The 12875-nt window shown below is 34.2% G+C and overlaps 1 protein-coding gene across 1 annotated transcript; it reads left to right on the top strand.

Annotated features, from left to right (window-relative positions):
• The first annotated feature begins 336 nt into the window (after positions 1-336).
• On the top strand, positions 337-9813 carry LOC147075569 (dnaJ homolog subfamily C member 21-like). Its single transcript, XM_085941862.1, has 7 exons — positions 337-598; positions 3472-3616; positions 3784-3931; positions 5428-5642; positions 7224-7439; positions 7874-8194; positions 8927-9813. The coding sequence occupies exons 1-7, from the start codon at positions 408-410 to the stop codon at positions 9497-9499; spliced, it is 1809 nt and encodes a 602-aa protein (XP_085797988.1). The 5' UTR covers positions 337-407; the 3' UTR covers positions 9500-9813.
• The last annotated feature ends 3062 nt before the right edge of the window (positions 9814-12875 follow it).

The following is a 12875-nucleotide window of genomic DNA, read 5'->3' as shown; positions in this document are numbered from 1 at the left end:
CAGCCATAACTGCCAATAATACCATACTAAAATGTCGTAGTATAGTTACTTAAAATATAAAAATGCAAAATTTAAATCAAACTTTTGATCAATTATAATATAATAAAGTATCATATAATTTAATAATTTGATTATTTTAAAAGGCAAATGGGAAATAATGTTAAATAAATCCACGATTGTCAGAGCTACTTTTAAATTACTGTGTTGTGCAATTTTAACATAGCAACATTAGCAACAATAAGATGACCTAAAAATATTTTTTACAACATTTTATAGTTAGTGAGTAGCCATAAGAATATCTATTAAAAAGTTTATTTTATTGACAAACGTCAAATTGAAGTAAAACCATCGCTCCTGCACATGGTTCACAGGCATTGACATAATAATAAAAAAAAATCTTCACTAAGATGAAATGTTATTATGAAGTGTTGGGTATCGGTCGAGAGGTCGATAGCTCAGAAATTAAATCAGCTTACAGAAAGCTAGCTTTGAAATGGCATCCGGATAAAAACTTAACTAATCCGGAAGAAGCTAAAGAGCAATTTCAAACGGTCCAGAACGCCTACGAAGTGCTGTCAGATCCTCAGGAAAGAGCCTGGTAATACCCTTTGCAGTCTTTACACATATTATTAACCATTCACGGACATTTTGAATCGATAATGTCATGATGTTAATCATATTATATTGATTGACAGTTGATCCGTTCCGAACCATTATCGGTTTTCTTTTTTTGTGTCGTAATAATTAGTTACTTTGTGAAATACATAGCCGGCTCTTTAATTTGACTATTTCAACCAACAAACTTCTATTTGTATCAACTGACACCGAGTTTACAGCACTAGGTAAGTGTATAAAATAATGTGATTGTATCATGAACAGCCATATAGTTAGCAGATGCAAAAAATATATATAAATATTATGTTCTCATAATATGTAGTTGACTACTTCTTATTAGGTAGGTACTATTAAAAAAATGAGAAGAAAACCTGGTCATCTGGACATCACTGTCATGGTGATACTACAGATTGACTTCTATATTGTAAATTTGATATCAATGCTGTGTTATGAAAAGACAACAGTAGGGGCTAGGAAATAGGTATGTACGTGGAATGGTGGGGAGATTTTTAGTTCCCTAGATGATCACTGTGATGTTACAACCACAATATAGAAGTACTTACCTATCACAGTAATGTCACAGTGTGAATAATTATTGTTAAAAATTATCAAATTTCGCACCATTTAGGGTGACCGCATGACCTTTTATAACTTTCTTTCTTAATCTTACTGTGTGATAGTGATGCATCGAAATGTATGAAAATATCAAACTTTAAATTGACAATTATTGGATCTAAAAGCATCTGCGCCGTCACAAAAAGGTAGGTACCTATTTACTTAGGGCCGTATGTATGAGATTCCCAAATTCTTTATAAGCTATTTAACCGATTTTCCATCGATTAGCTTATAACACTGTTTGTGACGTAAGCGATCTGACGTCACGCTCCATTAAAAATGGCTGCCTCAGCTGTCACTTTCAAATGTCATTCTAATTTTGCATTCATTGCAACAAACGTTTGGTTGAGGCCTTTGTTCGTTTTGTAGATTCTGTAAAACATTTGCGAACTTTAAAAACAGTTCCTAGTCGTGCTGTTTACAAAATACGTATAATTTTGATCCCTAGTCTATAATCTAGATAGTAGGTAACTGATAAAATGCCTCGTACCTATTTCGCTTGCAATATTTCTCATGGAGACATAAGATGGACTTACGTAAGATTACGGTAAAATATCTCCGCTAAACCACCGCAAAAATATGTACCTACTGCTGTATCTGGCATTAAAATATACAATTGGAAGCATTCTGCGTTCTTCAAAATATTATGGTACCTACCTACCTAGTTAATTATTGTAAGATAACTGTAATAAACAAGGCACAACTCTCAAATACACTGGAAACATCAATAGTGTCATATGGTGATTGGTATAAATGATAATATTATACAGAGATCATTACATATTATTGTCTAAATCATTTGCATTTTCTGTCATTTATTCTTATTCTGTTTTGACATCAGCTCATAATAATTGAAGTGAAGTTAGTCATAATAATATTCAGTATTGCCACCAAATGTATTCAGTGTTGCCACCAAATGGAAAAGTTTACTGGCAATACAACCTTTCTTACAGTAGAATAATTATTTTAAAATACATGTGATAAAATAGCTGATAAATTATTTAAAGTTCATAATAATTATTCATGTATAATTATTAAATTTATATGGTACCGTTCGCACACTTTCAGACACATTTACAATTTCAAAATTTTGAATTATTTATCGGGGAATGAAATTTTATAATACGAACACCATGACACATGAGATGGCATATTCGTGACGTCACTTAACAGCTAATTACGTTTGTACTCATGCATACAAACGTGCAGTATATAGCCTATAAGGTTTTTGGGAATCTCATGCATACGACCCTTAATATAATAATTGTCTATATGGGATAAACTGTTTCCACCAAAAAAAATGGTAAATGGTCATGCGGTCATCTGTGCTCATGTGTGCTAAAAAAATGATTGTGTAGCGAGTACATGCGATAGAAAAGAAACATTTTGTTTTGCTCTCCATTTTCATAATTTTAAACATTGTTGTCATCATGACAACTGTGCATGGAATTCTAGTAATCATTGTAAACCATCCTATCTCCACTTCCACTAAGTTTCATTGCATACTCACAGAGTTATCATCAGTCACATTTCAGAACCATACTTAGGTGCGTAAGTCCCTAAGATACCCACTTAACTTTAAGAGACCGATCCTAAGTTTAGTGAGAAATATTATTATATTATTTTTATTAGAATGCCTAAGTAGAAGAGAGAAAGAACATGTGACGTGTTTCCTAATAAGATATTTTTGTTAGAACGGCTGCTTCATGTTGACAACTCTGCATTACACTCATAGTCTGTGATATATTTATATACGCAATAGACAACAAAGCCGAAGTAGGTAATTATTATGACGTATGCTTGTCTTTGATGCTTTGAATGATATTCTAAATTTAAGTGTCAACTGGTGAATTCTGTTTGGTTTACATGAGAGCGAAGTAATTTACGTGGATGGCTTGTCAACTCGAAACTAAAGCAATCCACCATTATCCAAGTAGTTGTCTGTTCTAAGAGTTTAAAAAAAACTTTTGCCTCAATGGTGTATTCAGGTGCGCTTTGCTGTCAACTGAAAAGTTGATGATTCAAGACTGACCTTGTTTATCCATTTCTGGAATAATTTACTCACTATGGAAACTTTTCCACTCGCTAGTGCCGAGCTGGAAGCTGAATTTTCGAGGGTCAATTGATATTGTATGCATAGTTTCATAATTCTTGGCACCTTTTGGGCTATCCCTTGCATGTCGTATCCGAAAATTTACTCCCATTATCCCATTGAAATTGTATTTATGATTTATATTTTAGGTACGATTCCCATAGAGAACAACTCCTCAGAGGTGCTGGCACATCATTTAATGATAACAGCGTAGACTTAATTCCATTCTTCACTCCGTCCTGCTACAAAGGGTTCGGGGATGATGAAAAGAGTTTTTATTCCATCTATCGAGAGGTAAATTCCACATTCAATGCAATGTTTTAATGGCAAAGAATTTTTTTTTAAATATCCTGATTCACAAAAAGATGGATTATGCTGAGTATGTATCCATGTTTCATTCCGTACAGTGAAAATGGTGAATGAAACGGTGTTAATTGATTTTGTTGTTTCGTTTTGGGCAGGTATTTCACAAATTAGCTGCAGAAGAGGTAGATTACCTGGATGATCCTGAAGATGTGTCCAGTATTCCTATGTTTGGAAAGTCAGACACCGAATATGAGAGTGTGCATGAATTCTATGCATATTGGATGTCATTTAGCACATCAAAAAGTAAGTGTGAAGACGTATATTATTAATAATGCATATCTAATGGACCAACCTTTGAAAGCCCTAGGAAATGAGACGATTTGGCGATGCCATAGGACACGTCAGGATAAGTGGACGACTGCTAACTGGATTATTACCATTTTAAATTTGTTGCATGGTTCACAGCAACGTAACTTTTGGTCAGAAAAAGTGCTTCATTTTTTAAATTCAGTTTTTCTGTGAATTTTTTTTTTATTATATAGAATTGTAAAGATATGAAACTGTATGATAGGTATAACTTGAATAATTTAAAACTTTGGTTAATTGAATAGTGGCTTTATCTGTGGTTTAATTGAATAAATGCACACACCGTGGGGTGGGTGTACACTGCATTTTTTTAATGATATTCTTCATATTGTGCATTATTCAATATTCACACATGCATGTGTACATACTAGAGATGGGAAAACTGGTCGATTTTGAAGACTAAGTATACTTACTACCGGTATAAAAAAATACTTAGTATAGAAACTTGTTCCAAAATACTTACTAGTATTTGGAATACTATATAGAACATTTGGCGTGCGTATACGACAAAAGTTTCATACTCAACTGAAACTAAAACCAACTCCATATTAGTATTTGAAATACGTATCGGCTCAGGGAACTCAGACTGTGTATCAGCTTCAATAGAATCGCTAAAAATACGCTGAGCATGTCGAAAAGTCCCATTTATCATAAAATTTTAAACACATTTTAAATTTATGAGTTGTTTTTCTGTTAGGTTACAATATTCTTGTTAACAAAAATGAATAACAGTTATATTTTTTTAAATTTTAAACATGTTTTGAGCGGTCATATAACAAGCTTAAGCCTGTGCGTCATTCACCACGGTGCTGCGACACAAAATTTATGACATTCATACATTCGAACCCAATAGACTAATAAATTAAAATATACCTATATTCAAGTGCTATCTCGTTCGCACGCATTTAATGTCAATAGTGTTGAAAGTCTACCAACTGGCGAGTGCACAGAACAGCGACTCGCGACGATATCATCACAAGTTTTTTGGAATAAGTTTATTGGGCCACACATACTGAGTATGGGTAGTTTCATCCGAAACTTGAGTACACAAACTGGTGACAGTATTTCCAACTCACCTCTAATACATACCAAATATGTACATGCAAATTATGTATTCAGATGGTATTTTTTTGGATTGTGTTTCTATAGATAATCTGTAATTGATACAATTTTGATTCATCTGGATGGAGTAAACGACATTCATTTTCATTTGATTTCTTTTAAAAACTGTTTTTTTTTTACTTTTGTTTCTAAATCTTGTCATTTGGGGGAGCTACTCATTATCCGTTATGCGCCCACTCAAATCGACTACAGAACACATAACCTCACTTGTTTATATAAGTATGACCGACCATTTGACCGTAAAAGAATATTGTAATATAATTTGATTAGATTACTTGTATTTATGTCTTGTCTAATATTCAAATTTTTAGGTTATGTTTGGCTGGACAAGTATGACATAAGAGAGGCTGACAACAGGAGAGTGCTTAAAATTATTGAAAAGGAGAATAACAAGATCAGGCAAAAGGCGAGGAAAGAACGGAATGATGAAATTAGAAATCTCATCAGCTTTGTGCGGCGGAGAGATAAAAGAGTCGCCGCCCATTCTAAACTACTGCTTGAAAAGGCTGAGGAAAATAAAAAAAAGGTTTGCTTACTCGATTTGGTATATTAACCTATGTTTTATTAAGACTATACCTTAACTGAGGCATGGTCTAAAAAGATCGTAACTATGCGACCCGCGGATTGTGCTGACGCGTGCCGAACGGTACATAATTTGTCATAAAAATTCAACATGCGTCCATTTAGTGTTATGTTTATTGTTATATTAGTAATAATAATAATATATTCATTCTTTTTCGAGTACAGGTATAACGTTTTTTTGTCATCTTTACCCGATATAAGAATATATTCTTACCACGCCATCACAAAAAAAATCGACGTTCTCCCACCTCGAATGCCTCTCGGCGATTGGCGACGAATGCGAAAATTCATCCCACCTATTGTTGAAAATTATTTACCGTTTCACTTATGTATGCTCTTAGATGATACATGAGTGAAACATTCATATATAAGTTTTCTAGACATCTGTCTTCATAACAAACATGTTATAATGAAAACAATATACCTAATATGATTCTTTTGAAAGATACATATGTATATGTAAATATTTAGTAATATTTTATATATTATATTTGTTTATTTATCTAATTTATAGATTTAATTTTGTAACCCAACGCAAACAAAACATCAAAAGTTTCAAACACAAAAAACATCAGACACTATTTTTCATGGTTACCTTTTATAACTTTCTTATTAGATCAAACCCAACCTAACCTAACTTAATCTACCCCAACCTAATCTAACCTATCCTACTCTTAGTGTGTCATAATGATGCATCGAAATGTATGAAAATATCAAACTTAAAATTAACAATATTGGATCGAAATCATCTGCGCCGATGGAAAGAGGTATTTAATATAATTGTCTACATGTGATAAACTGTTTCCGCCGAAAAAAATGATGGAAGGTCATGCGGTCATCTGCGGCACTATATAACTTATGTATAAAACATAATATGTATAATTCTTTTGAAATCGGTTTATTAAATTGTCCATATTCATAAAGAATGGTGCATTCTGAAATTTTGTGTATCATTCAATTGAATAAAAAAATATTATCAAGTGGCAAGGTACAGCAAAACTAAAATTTGGAGAGATCCTGATGCACTCTAAGAATCAATAACCTATTGTTAATATCTTGATGATTTATGATAATACAAAAAAATTGTTACTAGTGTTTTTGTGTTCAGTGAATTTGAAATAACACCTCAATTGCAACCATGATTTTGTGAGTACATCACGTCATAAACATTTATTGGTTCAAATCCCAATAGGTGTAAATATTGTGGCGGTTTTGTGAGACCATCGGCCACGGTGGCCGCGCGGCATAAGCGTTGGACTATAAAGCCGTGGGTCCCAGGTTCGAATCCTGGGTCTGGCAAGTACACATATTGTTTTTCAATTTGTGTGTGTCAGGGTATGGACCTAATAGGTTGAGCAAGTGGCTGACATTCATTTCTCGTAAAAAACAAAATCTGTCAATACAAACCTCCACTCTGTGGAGGCCCATATGATCCTATCAGGATCGGACATGGTCGAAAAAAAAAAAAAAATTGTGAGACAATATGGTTAAGTACTAAAAATGTTAAATGTTTTTTATTTGACAGGCTGAACAAATACGAAAAGACAAACTGGTGCTGCGTCAGAAGGAGTTGGAAGAGGCGAAGAAGAAACAAAGCGACAACAAAGTGTACGCAATGAGTGACTTCCACGAGCAACTCGACCAGATCGAGAAAAATTTGGCCGAGGAATTCGGACACTCCGACGAGGAAACGTTGACAGGACCCAGTGACGACGAAGAGGACCAAAACAATGATGTTCAGGTATAAAGAGATTAATTGTCAGTAAACAAAATTAATGTGTATTATTATTTATCGTGAGTTACATTAGATATTATATGAGGCGTCTAATTACTAAAACTGATAAGTCTACAATTAGTGGTAAATGACATTTTTTGCACCTAGGGTAGCTAGTTGGTTTTAATGTTGGCGTTTTAAAATATCATATTTTATTTTCAAATTAGAACATTCCGGCCATTTCTATTAGCTGATAAACCTCTTTTTACAATAAATATATTATTATGAGAAACTACATTGGACGGTGGAATGAATGGAATGATTGTTGAAGAGATGTAATGCAGAGAGCCGTAATTCAGTCATGATCCTATAGATCCACAAGAGGAATATGGCAAAGGCGAAAGAAGAAGATGCTTGCATACACTTCATGATATAAATTTATACTTTTTAAATTATTTCAGGAAAACGATGCCAATTCAACCACAAACTGTGCAGAGGAACAGTCATCGAAAGGCAAAACCTACAGAGGCTCACAGAACTTATACTGCACGGCTTGCAGTAAATTCTTCAAGACCATAAAGTCATTCCAAAATCACGAAAACAGCAAAAAACACAAAGAGAATGTTCTTAGCATGAAGCTGGAGACGGATTTGGGATTCTCCGATGATGCGAAGTCCAATGGTGCGGAAGAGGATTCGGACATAGCTGTTTCTAGTTCCAAGAATATTCCTGATAGTGATGAACTAAAAGACGATGTCTCTGACGATGAAGTGCAAGTCCAGGTAAACAATACAACATTGAAAATACCAACTTGTCTCTACTTATGTACCAATTTAACCATACCAGAAGCGTTCTGAAATCTCTGTTAAGTATATAGGCCAGCGGTGACGAGCCTATGGTACGTGTGCCACGTCTGGCAAGTGCATAAATAATAAGCTCAACTAGGATAACTCAAAACGTCCCGTAAAGAGGAATCGGCGATATGTTCAGCTCTTTTTCATAAACAATTTAATTCCATCCAGAATCTTTTGGCACGTCACCCATTATTACAAATAATTTGTCCATAGTTCTAGAATGTTAATGCATATTTTTCTGACTTATACGTGGTGTAAATAGAAATTCTGTCATTCTTATTAGTATTGATTTGTATCCTGCTCGTTATTATCTTAGATATCGGGAGCAAGATATACCATAGCATAGATTTCTACCCTATGGTGTAGAGCTAACCTGCCATTGCTAATTTTAAATTTAGAAGCACTATGTTTTATCAAACTGCTTTGGATATTGATATATTCCACTTACGTGAGTGAGTTTAGGTGGATGTTGTTTTATATGTTAAGATAGGGTTTACATGGTTCACTCCGTGTGCTTTTTTATTATTGTTCTCATATTACCCTGTATTTTTAATTAAACATTCAACATTTATTTTTTATGTCATGTCATGAGCGATATAGATGTGTAATTTGTCATGTTCATTATGTTAAATAAATAAATTTGAATTATTTTTATTACAGAGCAAGAAAAAGAAGAAGAAAAACAAAAAGAAACCAAAACTCTTGGAGTCAAACGAAAGCGATATAGAAGATGAAATAAATTTAGAAAATTTAAATAGCGAGACAAGGAATAGACGGGGTAGAAAAATTAAAACTGCCGATAAGACAGCTGCCAAAAAGAAATCGCTGCAGAAGGAAAAATCTGAAGACAAGGAGAGCGTCGATGACACCGACAAGAAAGACGGTGATGAAAATTCAAAGTCTTCAGAAGGACTGACGTCTTTGAACGGAGATATATCCGCCCCACTGACCAACGATGCCAGTGAGAGTGTCTCCAAAAAGAGTCTCACTAAGAAAAAAGTTAGCAATAAGAATAAAGAAAAGAAGCTATCGCAAAAGGACAAAGAGCTTTTAGTGAATAGTATCGATATAACGGACATAGACACGTCTCATTGTTGCGCCATTTGTAAAAATGAATTTAATTCAAAAAATAAATTGTTCGATCACCTCAAAAAGACAGGTCATCAGATTTATCTGCCGCAATCGCAGGCCAGTACTGCTAAGCCTTCAAAAAAGAAGGGGACTAAGAAATAAAGTGCGCTTTCACTTAGGTCTGCATGTATGATGTGATATTTTTTTTAATATTTTAACGTATTAATGTTGACAAGAATTTGTTAATTTTATATTCCTTTTTACGGACCTATTCTAGCAGTAGTATTGAATGTTAAAGCGGAATTTATCACCTGCTTACATGTCCTAAACTTAAAAAACCTCATGCCGTTGCCCGAACCTCTTACAAGACAGCTTTTCGACAACACAGTTTTTAATTAAAAGTAACATCTCACAATTTTGTTGTTTTGTATGTAGAATATTCTTTGTTCATGTCGGTGTCCTTAGTCAAAGCGTATGGATACAAAATCCCAAATTTTTTAATGGTATTTAGCAACTTTCCAGGACACCGGAATTCAGTTGGCTTGAAGAAAACGCAGGCCGGAATGAGATTCTGATCCTGAATGCCGGTCAGGGACTGTGATCACTATGATACGGTGTACAGAATATTCTATAAGTGATTTAGTCGTTACTTGCTTTGTTCCAACTGCACCCGTTATTCGTTTAATATCTGAAGGTTGCTCGTGTGTGTGATATGTGTTCGGGCAGAGTTCAATAATACACGAGTTGGTGTTTTATTTCGTTTATATTATGGCACACATTAACTTGTTTGTTATTACACGGCAAATAACATGGTGTTATATTATATTGCTAAGATTTAACATGAATCTGTTAACTTGGTAATTCACCGAAGGACTGAGCGTCCTTATAACCTCTACACAGGAACGAGGTCTTTTGACAGCTCAGTTTTTTATTTCCGCTTTGCCACTGTCCCCTTGCCCCAAACATGAGCATAGACAATGACGTGACAGTTGTAGAGTTGGGTAAAACCTCTATGGTAAATGTAATTTCTGTTTAATCCTGGAACATCGGCATTCACTATTTCGCATAACCATTATCACTGCGCCTGCTGTCTCTCTCACCCTTGCCTCTCACTCACACGAGTGATACTCTGTGGATGACCGAATGTCCATTATCCAAGCACCTCAAGACTATATAAATGTTTGTAGCTTAGTTTGCTTCCGAATCACTTGCACTCAGACCACGTTTGACATAGTTCCACTGTAATTTTATCCTATATTGTTAACCGTTTAAATAAACACTCATTCTCCGCTATCGGATTCATTGATTAATCGGAATACCAATTTCTTATCAAGTACCTCGACTCCTACTCAACAGTTGTCTCTTAATTTAGGCGATGTCACTGCTCACTCACAATATTGCGTAATAAAAGAACGGGCATATATGGTAATGCAGGTGGCAAGTTCCGCTGTCATTTGTGACAGGACTATGTACTGGAGTTAGTATACAGAAGTGAAGCTATTTTTATAATATTTTGCAGCTGATCTGCTTTTACCATGCTATGCTTTTTTGGAGTATAGTATTATTATGAGACTGCCATTTTTCCTGGTAAAATTCACCTTAATTCAGCTAAAGAATGTTTTTTATAAGAAACGACTTTGATATAACTTTTCCATGTCTGATTGGTGTTTTTGATGCTTACTCGGTTGTGCATTTGCGTATTTTTTGAACGTATTATTGATCACTTTACACCATTTGTAGTGACAAAAGTTAAATCTTTCAATCGTTTGTTGTAAAATCAGGATACAAATAAATATTACGTAACTTTCTCGCAAAAACTACTGTTTGTGCGTTGTGCAGATATACACATTACGTCTGCATGTATCATACCATTACCCTATAAGCCGGCTCTCACATCAGAAATCGCCTTGTATATTTGCGTAATGGCGTTTGACGTCTAGCTAGAGTATATTTCGACGTTTCGAGAGATTACGCGCGAGTGTCGCTATGTGGTTGTGACATGCAACTGGGTCGCCGGTTTCGGAAGGTTCGATTTATGGCTGTGCGGCACACGAGGCGAGTTCTGATGTGAGAGCCAGCTAAATATGTATATTGTATGTACAAATAAGGTATTTGAGAAAAAAATTGTCATATTTAAATACATATATCCATTTCAGTCTTGATTTTAGATCGATTCGAATCTTTTAAATTTGATTTTCTTAAAGAAAACATTTAGAACTGGACATACAAAATTTGATCACAATTCCATCTATATATACGGCTGTTGGGTTGGGTGGAGGTAGGCTGTGAAGATTCAACATAAATAGTGCACACTTCGTCAGTCATACTTATCTGTTTTCATTAAACTAATACAAATTGCAGTTTTCTAAAATTTGATTAGGCTCTGCCTAATCAAACCATAAAAGATAAAAAATAGTCTTTTATCTATAAAATATCTAAAATGATGTATGATTTAATGCCATAATTTTAGATATTATTTTATAGAGAAGAATATTTTTTACCTAATTGTATCTTTTATATTTTTAAAAGCTAACAAATACTATCTGTATTTTAATTCATTGAAAACAAATAAGTATGACTGACAAAGTTTAGTGTGTACTATTTATGTCCGATTTCCACAGTCTACCTCTACACTTCACCACTGATCATGGGTCCCACATCCTGAAGCGGGCCCCCAAACTAGGATCTTTGCCGGGTCTCTTACCTATCGTTAAGGATAAAGGCAGTGTGACGCTCTACAGTAGCGTTTTCCAAATGGTGTATGCAGTAAAATTTATCTGTATATTTAGTTTTTTTTTTTGTATATTTTAATACATCGAGTATTGATACACAATTAAAAATTGTATTGTACAACCACATAAATTTCAAATAATAATGTTATTGAAGGAAAATAGCGCCCGCAGGCGACTTTTTTTACTTGTGAAGCAAATTTGTGATGTGTGTTTATCTCACTTATCTGGTTGACTTGCCTCGCCGGGCCCCCAGGCTAGGGTCCTGTCAGTACCCCCCCCCCCCCCCTTGTGGGGGCCATGCAACTGATACATGGTAAATTATTGCTGCCAATTCTGTAGGAGCTTTTCTTAAATAAACTGTATTATAATTTAAAAAAATATTATAATCAATTTCTAACCTATGCCGAATGTATGCCCCTTCTAAATTATCCCACTATATTCTATTTGTTTCTTCATCTTTTAATCCAGTGCAATTTTATAGTGTATTTTGTAGAACCCCGAGTGATGTGTGTAGAGTGTTGAAATTTTATATCACAATCAAATTCTAATTAAACTGTTCTATGTATAATTTTTATATCACATGGATCCTGTATTCATTCAATACAATTATTGTGAATCTGCCAGCTTTAAAATACCCCAACAGTTTTCTTTGGACTTCTGATTCCCCAATAATATGTCATTATTATTACAATGTTTTATATGTAATAATTATATTATTATTGTAAAAATAATAGGATATTAAAATATTTAATTGCAATGATTAATGTGTTTTATTACATACCTATTGACAAAACAAAAAGGGCATA

This window comes from Rhyacophila brunnea, unplaced genomic scaffold (genome assembly GCF_057557595.1).
Source record: "Rhyacophila brunnea isolate RB1 unplaced genomic scaffold, BYU_Rbru_1.0 scaffold_14, whole genome shotgun sequence".
Taxonomy (NCBI): domain Eukaryota; kingdom Metazoa; phylum Arthropoda; class Insecta; order Trichoptera; family Rhyacophilidae; genus Rhyacophila; species Rhyacophila brunnea.
Note: the sequence above shows the minus strand (reverse complement) of the source record. Positions and strands in the feature narration are given on the sequence as shown.

Coding starts and splice junctions, on each gene's coding strand:
- LOC147075569 (XM_085941862.1), top strand. CDS start 408: ATGAAATGTTATTATGAAGTGTTGGGTATCGGTCGAGAGGTCGATAGC. Junction 7,440..7,873: donor ACCAAAACAATGATGTTCAG/GTATAAAGAGAT, acceptor AAATTATTTCAG/GAAAACGATGCCAATTCAAC. Junction 8,195..8,926: donor ACGATGAAGTGCAAGTCCAG/GTAAACAATACA, acceptor TTTTTATTACAG/AGCAAGAAAAAGAAGAAGAA.